Source organism: Papilio polytes, unplaced genomic scaffold, assembly GCF_000836215.1.
Source record: "Papilio polytes unplaced genomic scaffold, Ppol_1.0 DF824169.1, whole genome shotgun sequence".
Lineage (NCBI taxonomy): Eukaryota > Metazoa > Arthropoda > Insecta > Lepidoptera > Papilionidae > Papilio > Papilio polytes.
The window spans coordinates 4,012,633-4,032,353 of record NW_013525035.1 but is presented as its reverse complement, the minus strand read 5'-3'; the positions used below and the strand labels follow the sequence as shown (position 1 = coordinate 4,032,353).

General features: G+C 32.3%; 2 protein-coding genes and 1 non-coding gene across 5 annotated transcripts in view; 1 reads left to right on the top strand and 2 right to left on the bottom strand.

Annotated features, from left to right (window-relative positions):
- The window catches only part of LOC106111364, a 331,426-nt gene extending 326,541 nt beyond the window's left edge, over positions 1-4,885 (top strand). For all 3 annotated transcript variants that reach the window (XM_013293413.1, XM_013293414.1, XM_013293415.1), the window contains one exon: positions 211-4,885. In XM_013293413.1, coding sequence (XP_013148867.1) covers positions 211-2,721 — 2,511 coding nt within the window. In that variant the 3' untranslated portion in view covers positions 2,722-4,885. The remainder of the gene's footprint in view (positions 1-210) is intronic.
- A 1,506-nt stretch (positions 4,886-6,391) lies between these two features.
- Positions 6,392-14,480, bottom strand: LOC106111305. The gene is made up of 8 exons (XM_013293330.1): positions 14,333-14,480; positions 14,124-14,254; positions 12,921-13,034; positions 11,776-12,442; positions 10,481-10,658; positions 9,156-9,347; positions 8,403-8,510; positions 6,392-7,016 (listed from the first exon to the last, which is right to left on the bottom strand). The coding sequence occupies exons 1-8, from the start codon at positions 14,364-14,366 to the stop codon at positions 6,746-6,748; spliced, it is 1,695 nt and encodes a 564-aa protein (XP_013148784.1). The 5' UTR covers positions 14,367-14,480; the 3' UTR covers positions 6,392-6,745.
- A 5,159-nt stretch (positions 14,481-19,639) lies between these two features.
- Trnal-aag lies at positions 19,640-19,721 on the bottom strand. Its single transcript has one exon. It is a non-coding gene; the product is annotated as a tRNA-Leu (tRNA).

The following is a 19,721-nucleotide window of genomic DNA, read 5'->3' as shown; positions in this document are numbered from 1 at the left end:
CTTTTATATTTTGTTTTTGTACTAGCTTTCGCCCGTACCTAGGTCGGCGTGGGATTAAAAAAAACAAAAGTAAACAACCTACGAGTTCTTTCAGACCATCACGCAATTTTGCGCTACAAACTAAGACATATCCGTCTAAACTTTCGCATTTATAATATTAGTAAGATTTGGTTAGTTTCATTTATTAATTGATGTATTTTCTCATTGCAGCCTGACGAATTAGATGGCGACATCAAACATGGCACAGATCAAGCTAACTTCACAGACTTCGTGCCGAACTCGCTCAACATCCCGACTATATCCAGGATATTGTCGGGATCCAACGGGAGGAAGGAGGACATCCCTGATGTTCTACTGCGGACTGTCACCGCGAAACCACAGCACCAGCCTGAGAAGACTTCCAAAAGTGACGTGTTTGTGACTAAAGACACAAGTGTTACCCTCAGTGATACAAATCGAGACTCCTCTACCGAAGGGTCAGTGTTAGCTGTTTTAGATCCAGAAATGAATATAGATCGACCCTTAATCATAGATCAGAATGGAGAAACTAACACTAGGAGAAACCTACAATATTCAACTAATAAAGAGAGGAATGATACTAGAAATGATTATATGCCAGCGACGACTATTGGCTTCGAATTAAAAGATCCAGAAATGTCCACGGAGAGATATCATAATCTAGCAAACGTGAATTCTGATAAGAAAGTATTGAAACAAGACTCTAAAAACAATGGCCCGGTGCAACGACCCGGCGCCACCTGGCCCTTCGCTTGGAATGTCCATATTTACTTAGCCACTGTTATGTTCACAATATTAGCTGTTTATTCAATATTCAAAATAATCTGCTACAATAAGTTTACACATCTCTTCACGCAGTATTATTTCATAATATTACATTTGATTTTAGTTTTCGTTTGTCTAATGAGGATATTTTATCTTTGTTACGATCCTTACAATATTAACAATTCTCTGCCAATATTCATAAGTGAAATATTACTACATGTTCCGGAAATATTCTTAACAATTGCATTCGCTAGTACCATTCTGTTCCTTATGACCAATAGTGCGAACTACAGGAATAAATGTTGTTCCTTCTTATTCCGCTCTCGAAGCATCATCGTCGGCGGCGGAGTCCTCCTCCTTACTTGTGTAACGTTGCATATCTTTGAAAATAGTAATACAATATATAGGACCCCTCAGGGAGTCGAAAAAAGGGTATTAGGACTTACTTGTCAGATAATATTTATAATAGTATGCCTTATTTTGGGACTGTGCTATCTTTATGTATATAAAATGCTAAAAGCCATTCTTCAGAAGAAAAGTCACAATTACATACATGGTTTCCAGAATCTCTATCAAGGGATACATATAAATTTGGCTACCGCGTTGCTGTTTGTATTAATGGCGACTCTACAGATATACGGGATAATAGGAATCAATCAAGTCAGCATGACCAAATTCGATTGGCTGCAGTGGGGATACCAATTCTCGTTGCGACTCATAGAAATAAGTGTAGTAGCACTTATTTCGTGGGTCATAAGTCTCAAAATCGGAATCGTAGCATCACTGCAACACGAAAAAGGCGATGGACAAAAGATATCCGGTTTCTTCCCGTGTACCGCCGGCTCTAGTAACGAGCAATTCGAATCCGATTATCCGACTATATGCAACACTAACACAAACCTCAAGACGTACACTTTGAGAACCGGGAAACCGGTCTACGAAACCGCTGGACATCACCCGGTGATGCCAGAACAATGTTTCGGTGCCAACGTCATGGAGCATCAGAGGTTCCAATTGAGCACGTTGGCCGGTAACTGCGATAATAATTCGGGTACCGAGAACTACTCTGGCCACAGTTCCATCGCTAATGCCGGCCACAGCAGTTCTACGGAGTCTAGCAACGCCGCCTCCGGCCAAGGTGTGACCAACCATTTGATCAAACATCATCCAAACATGGCCGGTTACAACGGTATAGAATCCGCTTCGGATGACCACTACTCCAACTGTGACCCCGCCATACAATCCCTCCAGGGCGACGATCCCTTAGACCACGAATACAATGTCATCCAATACGGCAGCAACAGTGACTTTATCCGTGATATCAAAAATCAAAACTACAACGGCGGCTCCAATAGAAGTTCCCATAATTTCAAACACATGTCCTACGATAGAGTTTCCTCGCGAACGAATAGTAATCCACGTAAAAAGCACAGAGCTAAGAACAAGAACGTTCAGAATTGCATGACGATGGGTTACGATCCCTCTATGAATCACCACTATCACCAACCACATATGCCTGACGAGTACAGCAATTATAACGCGGAGAACGCGTCTTACCATTCCTCGGGGATACAGACCCTCAACCCTAACAGGAGTTACGAAGCCCCCTGTCAACAAATTAGGAGCTCCCAGCGTCGGAACTCGCCTTCCACCGCTATGGTCAATTCTAGCGGGAGTCAGAAACGAGGTAAAGGGAATGGGTTCCCAGATCGACCTAAATCCACAGATCTATACGGATTCTCAGAGGATCCTAATGATAGGGCATACCCTTGTGCGTTAGGTACACCACAACCTGCGCCTAGGAATTGCAGCTATGAGGCTTCGTACTCTCAACCACAAGACGAAATTAACCCGAACGAAGGCGGGGGCAGTATGCTTGTAGCTCAAGACGGCTTTGTCCGATTCCGACCGTTAGAAGATGGTCACTCGCAGACCTGATTCACAGTCAGTCTGTCTTACGAGACAGAGAATCTAAATTTCTAACGTACATTTCACGTGGAACTCGTGCATCTCATTGTATAGACATTGTAAATTGATAGATAGGTTTAATACGGGATCCGTTTAACATGCGATCCTATTATAACGGCCTTTTGTATATAGCGTTTTTTTTTATTCTAAGGCCCTGTTTATTTAAGAAGTTTCTTTGACTGAAATGCCATTTTGTTAACTAGATTGTCGCGTTTATCATTTATGATATGGCCAATGTGAAATTTAATAAACACTTATGGCAAAATAGCCAATTGTAGTGATTTGCAGTTTATTATTGTTGTAATTTTCATAATTAATCGACATTTCTAAATCTATTTAAACATTAAGCTGATAAAATAAATTGTATCATAACAAATTAATTACAAAATATCAATTGAACAGTTCTGTTTAAATTATTAACTCTTCATAAAACCAGATGAATAAGTACATTTGTCGCTTCTGAAGTTAGCAGATATTGAAAATTGAACAACAGAACATACATCTTTCTCTGTCACACATATCGATGTTGTGTTCATCTCACTCTCGCATTCCTTATTCCGTAGCTAACTTCAGGTATAATAGTATATAATAAAATAAGTTCTCAATGCGGTTAGAACTGTTATTTCTTTCTTTTATTTATTGTATTCCTTGTGATCTTGATTTGTTAAAAAATTATTTGCTTTACAATCACTTTAATATTGTGTTGATTTATTTTTTTGTTTAAAATAGCAATTTTGTGATTGGTCTATTAAAACGCTTTTTATATCAGATAGTTACAGATGCTACCATATGTAAAAATTAAAATTTTGCATTAACTTTTGTCAATTTGGTACAATATAAGGAGTACAAGCAAAATATTTTAGAGATCGTCCATTATTTATGTGAAGTCCGAAAAAGGTTCCGAGAAAATCATTATGAGGGCAAGCATTACATTTGTCGTGTATTTAGATACTGATGTAATTGTAAAATTAAAAATAATAGAATTTAATCCAAGTACCTGTATTTAATATTTAGTTATAATATTCAGGAAACTTCAATTTGTAGTAAAAATACATTTAATTATGGTTATATATTAAGTTGTATCTTGCCATAACTAATAGTGGAGGGGAGGGGGTCAAAAAACACATGATTAATGGACGACTTCTTTACTAAAATAATTAAATTACTTTTCCCTAGTCAACACAATAACCCATGGTATTTCATTCCTGCCATTATTTTTATATAATAATTTGTAATTAAAAAATGCAGCTTTTGTAATTGTTTTTAGAATCAGAATCTATGATAGAAAGTAATTTTCATTCACACAGAATATTTATGTAGTTAATGTAACACGAAAATGTTAACAGACGTTTTATAACTTATAGAAATATGTGCTCTTAGTAAAATATCTGATTTAAATAATTTTCTATAAAAATATAAATCGACTGATAAAAATGTACTTATTAATACCATATTTGTAAAAAAAAATCAAGTCGATGTCTATGTTTTATTTTCTGTGGAAATAAACAATTATATTTTTGGTAATGCTTTGGTAGTTTATAGTAAGGTTCCAAGCAAATTACTAAATGTTTGTGTACTAAGAGCATATATCGTAATAAATGTTGGCACTTCACAATAGATAGGTAAAAAAAGAAATAATTGTATAGATTAGGTGATATACTAAAGAATATTTATAATTGGCAAAACACGGATTAAATAAAATAAAAATAACTGCATTATTATTGGCACTGACTAATTTTGGGCCCTTTAGAGTAAATGGTTTAAAAAAGGGCCCGAAAGTAGTCGGTGTAATACATAAATGTAGGGGTTTTTATTTAATTTTTATTATCACTTGAAACTGTTATAATTATTATGATAAGTGGCAATTTAACTCAGTGCTCATATAATTGTAATTCCTATGTAAATAAAATTGTATTAAGTATGGTAGTGCACCATAATGCCACGGTTTTTTTAATTTTATTTACTTTAGTTATATAAGTGTATATAACGGGAGACATAGTTACGCCCGTACAGGACGCATTTGTTGTATATTATATATTTTTTTCTTTAATATTTTCAAGACTGTACCTATCTTTATCATTTAACAAAACTGACATTTACTATGTATAAAAATAAAAAAAGGGATTAAAATTTATTTGTGGTTTTATTGATTTTATCGTTGATGTTCATTAAATTTTACCGATTCGTGACTACAAAGTAAAAAAAGATTTTTATAAAGAAATCTAACTATACTTACCGAAAACAAAATGAAGATATTAATGTGTCTAACACAATGGTATAGTTGCCTTACGAAAACCCATCTATGGACAGGTATTATTTTTCATATTTGCGATACGAATATTGCGTAAATTTCGGACCTTTGACCTGAGCACTTCATTGTGGATGAAGCTAAAATTTTAACTTTATGTACTTACTACTAGATGATAGAAACTTTAAATCTTGGATTTAGTCAATTAAGTCTATAGATGAATGAAAAATGGATAGCCAATAAAATTGGAATAAAAACGAAAGGCCGAAACATAATAGAACCTATGAAAAAAAATAAAATACTTTAGTCCAAGATGTGAAAAGAAAAAAATAAAGATACACGCTAAGATTTGCCAAATGTAAAACAGGCGTTGTGTTCACATGCGGTCATACGTGGCACATCGAGAGTTACAGCCTAAGAGATTTACCTTGAATTAATACAGACTTTTGTAGTACAAAAGCTCGCAATCTTAAAATTTAATCGCCAAGAAACATCTACCGTCCAGATTTCTTCATAAACCTGAAAGAAAAGCCAGAAGATAGGGAATGGGTGTAAAGAAAACACATATTTGATGTAAAAATTACATTTCCCCAAAAAAGAAAGATAAGTTACAAAAAGAGATACCACCAAAAACATGAAACGTAGAAAACGCTTCGTAACGTAAGTATTAAAATTATTCTAGTCGTTTATTCCCATTTGTTATACATTTTTGTAACGAGAGACATTACGAACCTTGGCGTTTTTACATTTTATGTGAGATACTATTAGTCCATAACAAACATTAAATTATTATACACTTACAAAATAATGTATAGTAAATAAATTATTTTATTATAATATATACAAATAAGTGTAAACATTTACAAATTTAAATCATTCAAATTTCATACAATTAACAGATTTTCACAAATAGTTTTTTATAATATTTAAACTGTGAAGAAATGTTACAAAAAACATGTTAAAAATCTTATTATTCATGTTAAGATTTATGCCATCTGTTAACGAAAAGAGCAAACTACATAAACTAATCTGGGGAATAAGTTACAATCTTAGATAATAGATGGCGCTATTTTACATTTAGTTTGACCTTTTTCCAATCATAATTAAAAACATTTTTTTTTGTCTTGGAGCTTTTCCTAATAAGATAAATCAACACACTCATAATTTTCACTTCACAGTAAATTCTTTACAAACATTTTAAAACAAATTTGTAAATATACAGTCAAAAAAACTTATCTTGTAACTTGTTACAAAATGTCCTAAAACATAAATATATCTTAAATTAATTGTAAAATTATAAATACCAGGTACATATAATAACAAATATACAAACCTCTTAAATATTAAATTGGATAAAATGTTTTCCATAGCAAAAATATACTTTTGCTAGAATCAGTACCAACATGAAAACATTTTTAACAATATTGTTAATGGAAAAGTATAATTATGTACTAAAACATCAAAATCGATAAAGTCAATTGTTTGTAAAGACAAAAATATTTAAATTATGGAAATTTCCCCTAACTTTCCAAGTCTATTAAATTCATTACTTAAAATCAGTTGAGTTGGCACGTCGCGTAGAAGACTACTCTTGTTTCTGACGTGCCAAGTGTCAATATATTATTTTTTCCCATAAAAATCCTCTTTTTTCGTGTTTATTGTCACTATAGTCAACATTTTCGGTACTTCCAAGGTCCTGCCCTATTCAGGTCACAAATCAAATATCTCAAATACGTTAATGTACTGTCATATATCAAATTCTTCAATTTTCTTTTTCCTAGCTGAAAATTGCTCACCTAATAATTTCATTACTTCTGCATGTGATTTCGTACCATCTTTTAAATTACCGTAGTTTTCTTTAACAAATAAAGCGAAGCCATTTGGACCAGTTTTCCTCGCGGGAGTCGACACGACGACGCCATCTTTGTTTTTTCTGTTCACAATAACCTCAAAAGTTCCATGACAATAACCGCAACACTTTTTTGTCACATCAATAGATTTCGAATGGCGTTTTATGCTGGAATGAAAAAACCTTGTTAATCATACTAATATTATAAACTAGCTTTCGCCCGCAACTTCGTTCGCGTGGATTAAAAAAAAACTAAATTGAGTAGCCCACGAGTTCTTCCAGATTATCCTCTACATCCATACCAAATTTCATCGAGATCCGTTCAGCCGTTTTGGCTACATACTCTAAAAAACATCCATCTAAACTTTCGCATTTATAATCTTAGTACAAAGTATGATGTGAAAGTCTAGATTAGATGGATGGACGTTTGTTAGAGTTTGTAGCCTAAACGGCTGAACGGATCTCAATGAATTTTGGTATGGATATAGAGGATACTCTGGAATAACACATAGGCTACTCACTTTTGTTTTTTTTTTATTCCACGCGAACGAAGTTTCGGGCGAAAGCTAGTATTTCATAATAATGGCGTAAAGGGAAGCCTAAGTTAGATGCCCCATGACCTGAACTAGGTGAAGACCTAGCTTAGGTCATCAAAGTTAGTTTAGCTTAACTAGTATAAAAATCATTTTATTTGTAGTAATATTTTTATCTATTTTTAGTTTCTGCCTCTTGGGCATGCTTTAAGGTATTTTGGGGGAGCAAAAACTGTACCTTTAAACCCCCCGATTTACCGTTAAAATAAAAAAGCAAAATAGTGTTAGTAAAATTTCTTATTTTTAGAACTAGGCATACCAAATTGTTGGTAGTAATAAGTCATAATTTGGTATGCCTAGTTTTATAAAAATTGAACTGAAGCGATTTTGATTTTCCCTCATAAGTAGATTTTATTCCTTTAACAGTTTTACTTGAAAAATGACCGGTTTTAAATTTAACATGTGATTCAAACGTAAAAACCTGAGATAATAATAATTTTAAACAGTAAAAAATTGGCGAACTGAAAATCCCAATTGATTATTTCTTTTTCATAATCAAATTACCTATAAAGATTATAGATAAGATGTCAATCGAAAAAAAATCAGATTTTAAACGATTCTATCTTTTTTTAAAAAGTTCAACAAACCAATAAAATGTTAATAATTATTATTTACGAACTTTCGCCCGCGAATCCGTCCGCGTGGTATTAAAAAAAAACAAAAGTGAGTAGCCATGTGTTCTTCCAGACTATCCTCTACATCTATGCCAAATTTCATCGAGATCCGTTCAGACATTTATGCTGCAAACTCTAACAAACATCCATCCATCCATCCAAACTTTCACATTTATTATATTAGTAAGATTTCATTATAAGTGTTTGTGGAAAACTCAAGATTCAGGAGTGCCAAATATTTAATAAATCTTTACAAAATATCGAAATATTTGCAATTTTGCTAAAAAATCCTAGACGAATTACAAACATGCTGTATTCACAATTTAACGGTGACATACAATACATACCTGTATCCACATTTAGTACATTTGTAGCAATACTTGAAGTATATCTCCATGTCGTGGCAGCGCGAGATCTCTCCCAGCTCGGGCAATAACTTCAAAGCGCGCGTCGCCCTGCAAAATTACATAAAACATACATACAGTAAAGTAAAAGAAGTATTAAGATGAATTGCTAAAATAATAAAAGAAACCCTAAATAGTTTTTTTTTCACTGTCATCATTTCATAATTTACTTTATGTGTATATCTTAGACAATGTATTATTTTGCATTGCGCTGATTTATTGGTCTAAAAGGAATATTGTGGTAAAGTGTAGTGTAGTGCATTGTAGTATGTATTGTAGTAAAATGTACTGTAGTTCAGTGTAGAGTAGTGCAATGCAGTGGAGTGGAGTTCAATACAGAATATACCATTCTGAAGAGAAGTGTAATTCAGGGCTATGCTGTACACAGCATAGCCGCTACACTATGCTACAGCATAGTGTAGCGAATGTAGCTCAGAGCAGTACAATCCAGTATTGTGCAGTGTGGTGCAAAGCATATAGTAAAATGTAGTGTAGCGCAGTATATTGTAATGTAATTCAGAGCAATGTAGTGTAGTGTAGTATAGTGTTGTGTGCAATGTAACGTAGTGCAGTATAGTGCAATTCATTGTAGTGTAGTGTAGTGTAGTGTAGTGTAGTATAATGAAGTGCAGTATAGTGTAGTGTTGTACAATGTAGTGCAGTGCAGTGCAGTATGGTGTAGTGTAGTACACTGACCACTTCTTCCAGAGCGGGCCGTGTCCGGCGCGCAGCTCGCCGTCCAGCAGCCAGGTGGCGGCGTGGCACAGCTCGTGTATGAGCGTGTCGCGCAGGCGCTGCGGCGCGTCCACCACCTTGCTGGACAACTTCACGCTGGACGTGCGGATGCGGTCGCCTCGCGCTGTCTTCAGCAGTCGGTTAGTTGTCGTACTGGAATGTTACGTACAGTCGTGTTAAAGGGCTACTTTGTCGATGGGTAATTCATGAACTCTTATGTTAATATGTCTTGTATATTGAATTGTTACTTTATTATTTAAACCGTTATTTGAATACATTTTTATAACCTATAACTATCTTTTAATTAAAATGTGAACTGTGCAGTGCCAATATAAACATTGTATGTTTAATGGCACAAAGCTGTGTCAAGACAATTATGTCAAACTGTATTTTGTTGAAATAAATCTAAAAAAAAAATATACAGATATTTGATGGCTAGCTGCTCCTCGCGTATCGTGCGCATCAACATGATCATGATCTATGTTACTCACTGATACATAGCTTTTAATGGTGAAAGATTTTTTGAAATCGGCCCAGTAGTTTTTGACTCATTTCAAAACAAACAGAAATCCAAAAATACAAATCTTTCCTCTTTATAATATTAGTACAGATACTACGATTAAAAGTTTAATCACAACAGTTTGCTTTTTTTTAAATTATACATTACTAGCTTCCGCCCGTGACTCCGTCCGCATGGAATTAAAAATGTAAATAGCCTATGTTTTCTTTCCAGATTATCCTCTACATCTATGCAAAATTTCATCGAAATCAGTTAAGCAGTTTAGGCTACAAACTGTAACAAAAATCCATGTACACTTCCGCATTTATAATATTAGTAAGATATATTTTCCTTAAAGTATTAAAATACAACAATACCAATATGTAACAATAAATTCTACATTTTTCTTATGATAATTTAAAATATAAATGTACGATAAGGAGGTTATAAGAGGTTAAACGTGTTTCTTTTTAATATGTTTTCTTTTTAATTGATTTCGAATTTTACATTTTGACGTTCGTGTAAAATTAGTTTTAAGTTGAGAGACAGATAAAAAAGAGGAACGACGATGTATAAAGATGTGTTTTGGAAAAAAGTAAATTGTAAATATTAAAAGTAGCAATAAATTGCAAGTTTATTTTATTTTGATCGAGCCACAACCCCACATAAATAACAATATGGTCGTTACAGAATTTAATGATCCACTGTTTTTAACAATAGAAATTAAATATGTGAAAAAATTGCCTTATAGTTAAAAAAAAGTACAATTAACTTTTTTTTATCTTACCCCGCAGTACTCCTAAGCTTGGTATCCCATATGATTGGTAAATCAGCGTCCAAAACATTATCAAATACAATTTTATTGAAATCTAGGAACAAACGCCGCGTGAGTTGTTCACGTAATGACTTGAAGTTGTCTCGATATTGTATCGCTTCTGGATGACATCTCCACGAAGGCACATTATCTGAAATAAATCAATAATGATACTTATTTTTATGCACAAGCTTTCACCCGCTACTCCTATGCGTGGTTTTAAAAAAAACCTAAGTGAGTAGCCTATATGTTCTTTCAGACTGTCCTATTTCTTTGCCAAATTTCATCCATATCCGATCAGTAGTTTAGGCTACAAACTTCAACAAACATTTATCCATCTAAAATCTCACATTTATAACATAACGAGCTGTTGCCCGCGACTTCGTCCGTGTGGTATTAGTAAACATACGAACTATATAAATTACCAATAGCTACGTATCCCTCGGGAACCGGACATTTCTCGGAGATGAATCTTATCCCATGTGTACTCCAGACTTTGTTTTATATCTGTGCCAAATTTCGATAAGATATGTTGAACCGTTGCAGAATGATCGAATAAACATTAAAAAACTAAATTAATGAATCCCACGGGAACCGTAACTATTCCCGGGATAAAAAGTAGCCTATGTGTTCTTCCAGACTATGCTCTAAACCTGTGCCAAATTTCATGGAGATCCATTCAGCCTTTAGGCTACAAACGCTAACAAACATCCATCCATCCATCCATCCGTCCATCCATCCATCCATCTAAACTTTCGCATTTATAATATTAGTAAGAAGTAAGATTATTATTACCATAATAAAAATAACTATATAAAAGTAAATACCAAAAATACAGTAAATTTAAATCTGGAGTAGATTTTGTTAAATCATTAATTTAAAAAGTATTTAAAAATAACTTTGCTGTTTTGTTTTGTTGTTTAACATTATTGGTTTCTACTAAAAGCTATTTTATAAGGCTTATGTTTAAAAAACAAGATTATTTTTAATTATTATTGCGAACCCACACACAGTGACAAATATGCAAGCGGTTATTATAATTCGCCAAAATAGCGAAGCGACTATTGACTATAGATATCCATATTGCAGGTTCCTAACTTTGTTGTAAGAGGGATGCATAAGAAGAGGAAATATCCATTTTCTGTGCATCCCTCCTACATCAAATATTTCCCTTCCCACCTTTTTCCTTGTAAGAAATGGGTTCCTTACAAGACAATATATTTAAGATATAATAACAAATATGTAGACAAAAATTAAAACTATCTCACCTGCTAAAGATGCAAGGAAACTAAGTCTATTGACAGCCAATTCTTTTGACGGTGTGATTTCAACGTTTTTAGATACACTTATATTTTCAACTTTTCTAGTCAAATTGTCAACATCATTTTTCATAACTTGTACTAATTCCGTCACTGATAGACCTTTCAATTTCTTTGTACTTGTATTCTTTTCTTTTTTCTTCGTTTTTGGTTCCGGTGTATTGGGTACAACTTCTGTGTACAATTTCTTTTTAAATTTCTTCTCTGTACTTAATTCTTTATTTATCTTTTTCTCAGATTCTGTTAAATATAATAATTTATTTTGTTTTATTTCTTTCCTTGTACTGGCTTTTTCACTGATAATATTATCAGCATCGTCGTCAAATAGCTTTTTAGGCACTATATTATGTTTTTCTTTTTTTAACGTTTTTAGAAGAGATGGTATGCTTTTCCATGTATCACCATATAAGTCATCAAGTAATTTCTTCTGTGATTGCTGAATTTTTTTCATAGAACATTCTTCTAAAGATTCATTAGCGATATCTTTCGGAGTTGATGGTATTGTTTCTTGTTTCGGGGTAACACATACTATGTTCTGTGATGGTGACCAACCATCAAAACTCGGTCTAGATTCGTTTAATGGTGTTGCCATATCTTCTTTTGTTGAATTTAATATCTGTAATAAAATTCATCATCAGCTATATATCCCCATTAAGAAGCTTGAATACCCTAAGTGACTAGACCTTAGACAATGCTAGGCCAGTGCATGTTGACTTTATACTTTAGATTTTCTTTACTGTAACATTGGATAAATTGAAATATGAAATTGGGAAATAGAAAAGCACTGATACATAACGATTGAATGATTCGAACCCAAGTACTGAAGCTATGAGCCACAGATAATCCTAACGTAAATTATAATTGAAAATTAGATTACTTATGAAGTACACTGTTTTCCTTCCCACCCTTTACTAATTAGGGTAGGGAGGGGAGTAATCAAATAGCTGCAATTCTCTGTATATCTCTACTGTCTATTACAAGGTAGTGTTATATTGTAATTTGTTGCATATATTAACAGAAATAACTAGATTTTAAGTGCAATCAAGCAGATATTTGTGGTAAACAAAAATAATGTAGTCTCAGAAAATACTTACATTTCCCGTCTTGCTGGGTTTAGTTTTTACCAGCTCTATTTTAGGTAACTTTTCATCAAACAGTTCACATGAATCATTTATCATAATTGGAGAATATATCTTCTTTGGTGATATCTGTACAATAGATAAAATATCAATCTGTACTAATATTATAAAGAGAAAAGAGTAGTACTTCTGTATGTATAGAAATAACTAAAAAACTACTGGACCAATTATAAAAATTCTTTCACCGTTAGAAAGGTAATTTGTCTATGAGTAACATAGGCTATGTTTTTATTATTTTTCAATTTCATGTGGACGAAGTCGCAAGCAACAGCTAGTTACATAGGAAGTGACCATTTATACATACATTGCAATAAATTGACTAGCTTTTGCCTGTAACTTTGTCCATGCATAATTAAGTAGCCTATGTGTTCTTCCAGACTATATTCTGTGTCAAATTTTATTGAGATCTATGATGTTCCGAAGATACCTTCTAACATCCATCCATCTAAACTTTTGCATATTATTGGTAAGATATAGAAGTGAACATTTCTTTTAAGCAGCAAGTTTGAAGCAAACATACCATATTATGTAAGGCAATGTACTGACAGATGTTACAAGTAATGTACAATGTTTGTACTAACTTTGTGAATACACCTCATAATGGGATTATTCCCAACCGTTACCCCGCTGTCCCCACTTGGGGATAGATAAGAATAAAAAGTTTCATTTGTCCCACTTTTGCAACAAGGGGATGGTTGTAACTTATTTTATTTCTAAATGGTTTCATCTGTCACCTTATTGGTGATAGTGTGACTAAAAGGTGGGATAGTTGTAACTTTTTTCTTGTCTGTCCCCACGTGGTGCCAGAGCGGGGTGACAGTTGGGAATAATCCTCACGTCAGTGAAAACCAGCTTAAGAATATAAAAAAAAACCAATATAGACCAATATTTATATAAAACATAACAAAAATAACAAACACAGGTGTAAAAGTTTCACATGAGTTAGTCAATATATTGAATTATTCCTCTCTCTAAAGAGATCAATCTCTCAAAATTATATTATTTTAGATGATAGACATTAGATGATTCAGATGATAGATATTATTAGGCTACAGATGATTGAAAAATTACCCTCCAAATAAATTTGTCACAGCAAAAATAAAAATATTTAGTTCCGACTAATACTATGGTTTTGATGTGATTAATATTATTACTTACATTGTTTTTGAATTCCATTTGTAATCTATCAAATGATTCGTCAAGAATGATAACATCCGAGCTTTGGTTTAGTTTTCTGGCAGCTTTTGCACTGTTTTCATGATTTTTCTTCAATGATAACTTTAGAAAACCTAAAAATTAGTACATAAAGTTAGAAGCTTCATAGATCGAAAACTAAAGCCAATTTTTTTATCTATTAAATTACTTACGATTTCTACTATTACTTTGCGTTTTGGTGTTCATCGTGTGATGTCTGTCGTGATTTTATTCTGTAATAATAAGATTATTAGATATTTCCAATGGAATTTATATTAATAAAGTTTTTGAACATTTAAAGCCGTTACACGACTTTAACAAGTTTACAATTTTGACAATTGACAAAATTGAAGGAAGACTGACAGCGAATCGACCAATGAGCGTATTGAAAATGTAGCCATAGTTAAAATAGTTACGATTTAAAGAAATATTAGTTTTCAGCAATGGGTACTTGTCTCCTATTTTCTCATTCTTTGGATAATGAGTTTGGGTTTGATTAAAGACATTTTGAACATAAAAACTTTATAATGAACGATGTTTGAACTTAAACGGCTGAAAGAATTATGATTAATCTGCTATTTTTTCATTTTATTGCTTGCTGATTTATTGGACAATTTTTTATTGATTTTCACCACTAGATGTCGGTACTTTCAGCAAATAATTTTTGACTTTGTAAAGTTTTTTTATTCCGAGTTTCTAATGGTATTGAAAAAAATAAATAATAAGTTCCACTTACTTTTAATCAGCCACAGGAAGGAGTGCCTTACTCCGGCATGACTTTAAAACATATGGGAAAATGGCTAGACTACTTTTTGACTACAACGGGTAAAGCGAATAATTCACCTTTATTCACACTATCCGCTCGACATTGTAAACATAAACAAATCGTAAATAAAATAAATAAAAAGTGTCCATTAATGGAAAATATAAACAAAAGATTTATTCAAGTGTTTTATTGACGTCAAACAATCATATGACAGAAATAAAATTAGAGATTTGATTTTTCTTACACGAGACAAATTCAATAACTCTTAGAACCTTGACTATAATAGTCATAAACAAAGCTATTTATGGGTCTGAATGGTTAATAATTAATTCATCTTTATTCTAATTATTTACTTCTTTTATTTAAACTAAAAACCACGGAATCAATGCAAATAAAATATTGAAAAAGGATACTTTTTTCATATCATAAAAGTTATTGCTAAAGAACCTTGTAGGAAAATTCCAATAACACGCGTTTAAAGTTTTTTCTTAAGTGAACTAAAAGTCTATTTTAAATTATTAAGCCTTTACTTCTACTATTAAGTCTATTAAGCCTAATTGTAAGTCACACTTAACATAGATTTTTTTAAACAAATCTAAAATGCGTTTTTTTTATCCTAGGCTAATTGTCGGCGTATCCTATGATACATAGGCCTATTCCAGCTCTTTCCATTCTTGGCTATTGTGCATTAAAAGCCTATAGTATTGTACAAAAACACTTTACTTTAGTCTCTTTTAAGAACAAGAGCATCTTGATCTTGCAAGACTTTTGTTTCCAAACACTAGAACAGAAAGTGGCTGTATAAAAAAAGATTTCGGATTTTTCATGAGTATTTAGGAGTATAGATTTTTAAAAATATTATATAGATTCAATTCATGATAAATACAACAGTGAATTTTATAACATAAAAGTATACAATAATTAAGTCAGTTATTAGTTTAGTTTTTTTCTTTTAATTGACAAATAGTACATTAGTAAAATGTCGTGATAAAGCGACTTTTGCATTCGAAAATCATAAATTATACGAATAACAATTTAAAGATAACAAGGGAACGACAGGCAATCTGTTTACCTATCTAAAAATAGATTTACGTTTGAGCGGACTCGTTTATTTATGTCCGATTTCACTATTCACCCTTGCCCTTAAAAAGTTAATGTCGCGCATGCGCGGGAAAACTTGCGCGTCTGTCACCTAGAAAATGGCGTCCATTTTACGAAAATAAAACACAATATATACGATTGCGGCTCTTGCTTTCAATGATATTGTGAAATTATACAATGAATATTTCACTTTAATTTCGCTTTTAACAAGGCTGAATTTGAAATTTTGTTACATCAATCTTTGAAAGTTAATTGACCATTTATGTGCGACCTATCGTTATAGCGCGCTCTCCTCTATTCTTCTGAATGTCAGTGCATTGCGAAGGGCGAGGGAGGTCTTTTAGTATTGGTCTCAGCTGTTTTTCAAAAATCGAATGCCGTGTCTTCCGAATTTGAAAGACATTAGGCAGTTTGACGTCAGTGTTTGTTGTGTGTAGACGGAGGTTTTGTGAATTCAGCCATGTAATGGTGAGTTAGTTACGAAAAAAAGTGTTATTAGACATTTAGTAAAGCCTAATTAGTGTTATGATTTTTTTTTTCGACGTGGAATGCATAAAATGTGCTTTATATAGAAGCGATTAGTGAATGTTGTGTGTAGGCGAAATTGATTTTTTTCGTTCCTTGCACAATTTTTTTTAGATAAATCTATGTTTTTTCTAAATTTTTCTTTTTGTAGTGTCTGAAAATCAATATCTGAACTGAGTTTTATGTGACCTTTAATGCCCACGTGGTTCTTATGTTAAATCTGCTGGAGAACTCAATTATCATGAAATATTACACATTTTTTTACCAATTTTGCATGTTACGTAAAAATATAGTTACGAGATCTTACAATATTTCTAACATTTTATTACATTACGTTTAAACCCACAGAAACCTATATGTTAACAGTTTATTGCATATATAAAAGTTAATTTCTTTGCATGCTGCATTTAATATAAACAAAATCTCATAAGACAATAAAGATCTTGTGGAATCTCTTGGAATAAAAGCCAGTAAATAACTTACTATCAGCCCTATTTAGGGGTTTAAATATCACCCCTTATTAAGGTAGGCTCCGAGCCCCTCGGTGGGGACATATAGTGAGCTGGTGATGAATGAAAATGATGAAAAAAAAATATCTTAAAAGGCTATAATAAAGCGTCGTATAAAACTTAAACTTTGCGGGTGTTTGTCTTTGACAAAACATGCATTTATCAATTATTTTTACTGGACAAATAAATTATTGACAGTTTTATTCCTATATTTTATATATTACAAATAGCTCAAAATATTTAAATACGCTGTTTAGCGATTGTGGTAATTTTTTAAACACATTTGACATGCGATTTTCTTGTTCAATTACTAAAATTAGTATTTCTTTAGATTAAAATCTTATCGAGATTAAGGTGTTTTTTAAAGTACGTTAAATTTAATGTTTAACTATACTTAGCGCTCGCTCCTTCGTCTGTATGTTATTTTTAAGTATTATTTTGGAAAGAGAATTTTCATTATTTTATTTCGATATACAAAAATGAAAACGGTAGAGATTACGAGATATGTGAAAGTTTAGATGGATATTTGGATGGATATTTGTTAGAGTTTGTAGCCTAAACGGCTGGACAGATCTCAATGAAATTTGGCATACATTTAGAGAATATTCTAGAACAACAAATAGGCTACTTGGTTTTGTTTTTTTTACGACGCGGACGGAGTCGCGGGCAAATCTAGTAGTTAAATAACGAAGAAAAATTGTGAGTTGAGTAAAGTCGCGGTTAATTGCTAGTTAATAATTTATTATATAGAATTTCATCTCCAATTACTAAACGAGGTGAAGTCCCTACTCTTTGTTGCAACCTTGGCGGTATCGATAATATCGATAGATGCAATCACTTTTATAATCTTTTCTAATCAAATGTACCACTTATAATAATTTAAGATGATTAAAAATCGATTTATTACTAATTAAAATGATTTTTATTGTATTTGACCTAGGTTGAATGTAATTGTTTTTTTTTATCTTAAATAGTTAAAGAGTAAAAGCAATATATATTTAAATATTCACGTTTTTTGTTTTTTATATTATAAGGTGGCAAAGGAGCAAGCGGCCACCTGAATACGCCAAGCTGGCAAAGCGAACGCTGCCCATAGACATTCACAATAGCGGATGCATTGCCCTTATCGACGGATGAGGAGACGCAAATGAAGAGGATATTTCCCCTTCCTATGCGTCTCCTCCAACGTCAAGTCCATGTTCCCTTCCCATCTTTTGTTCCAATCCAACTAATATTTTTGTTTAACGAATAAACTTAAAAATTACTGGACAGATTTAAAGAAATACTTTGCCATTAAAAGTGTGACCCGTTGAGCCGATAGGTCTAACGATCTATCGAATTATTTTTATAATCTATCGATGCAATCGGGCAAAAAAATCCCATTAGTTCCTTTGTTTTAATTGATTAAAAACTTTTGAAAGCAATGTTATCACTGAGTAATGATGTATTTGGGTTGCTGATAACGAAAATCGCATTTATTTTTTTTTGTCTGTCTGTACACAAGACGCGTTTGTTCCGGGTAATCTCCAAAACGGCTTACACTGAAGAACTGACAGACATGTATATTATAGGCAACTTTTTTTAACCTCAATACTGCGTTGACGAAGTCGCGGGCAACAGCTAGTTAAAAATAATCTACTGAAGTAGTTTAGGGACAAATAAGTAAGATTTTTAATTTAGTGTGTTGGTGTGATTTTTTGCTACAAAAAACTCCTTCGATTTAAGGGTTTAAAAGCCTCTGAATTTACTCTCTCGGAATCGAAATCTGAATTTTGACTTACGGTTTAATATTATTTTTTTTAAGTATAAGCGGATGTAATTTAAATTTTGTAATTTAAACTACGTCATAGGTCTTCCAATAATGTCGTTATCTTGAATACTTTTTCAACAATTCATAAAAATTTTTAGAATTTTAATGACTAAATACATTATTTTACTAGATGATTTATTTTCTTGTTATCGTATTGAGAGTAAGTTTTAACGTGTGTAATGTGTTTTGGGTAATTCGTCATAGCACGAAAATTCGTAAGGAAGTATCTGTCAGGTAGAAACTGACAAATCTACGAATTTTATAGATGTAGTCACGAATAGTTTTTCGTGGTTATGATGTGTTTGTATTGATGCGTTTTTATCGTATTTTTATTTGATTTTTTTAAAAGATATGGTGATTTTTACTCTTTGAAAAAATGTACATGTAATTGAAAGTTGGTTATTTCTTTATCTTTACAATCGCAACGTATTTTTATCGGAAATCTGTTACAAATACTTAGTACATATAATAACATGTTTTGGTAATTGAAAATAATCATATATGTAGGTACGCAACCGATAAGAAATATAAAATTAGACGTAATTTCGATAGTTATAAAATAATTATCTTGTACACTTATTAATTTATTCGATATATTTTTTTTAATAAAATTTTCATTTTATATAAAGTAAAAAAAATTATACACTTTGTAAAATAAAAAAACTTGTAAACGTACTATTTAATTAATTTTTAAAACAATAATAGTGTTTAAATGTGTAAAGTCATATAATTATACATTTTATAATTTTTTTAAATAAAAAAAAGATATTGGCAGCGGTGGGATTCGAACCCACGCCTCCGAAGAGACTGGTGCCTTAAACCAGCGCCTTAGACCGCTCGGCCACGCTACC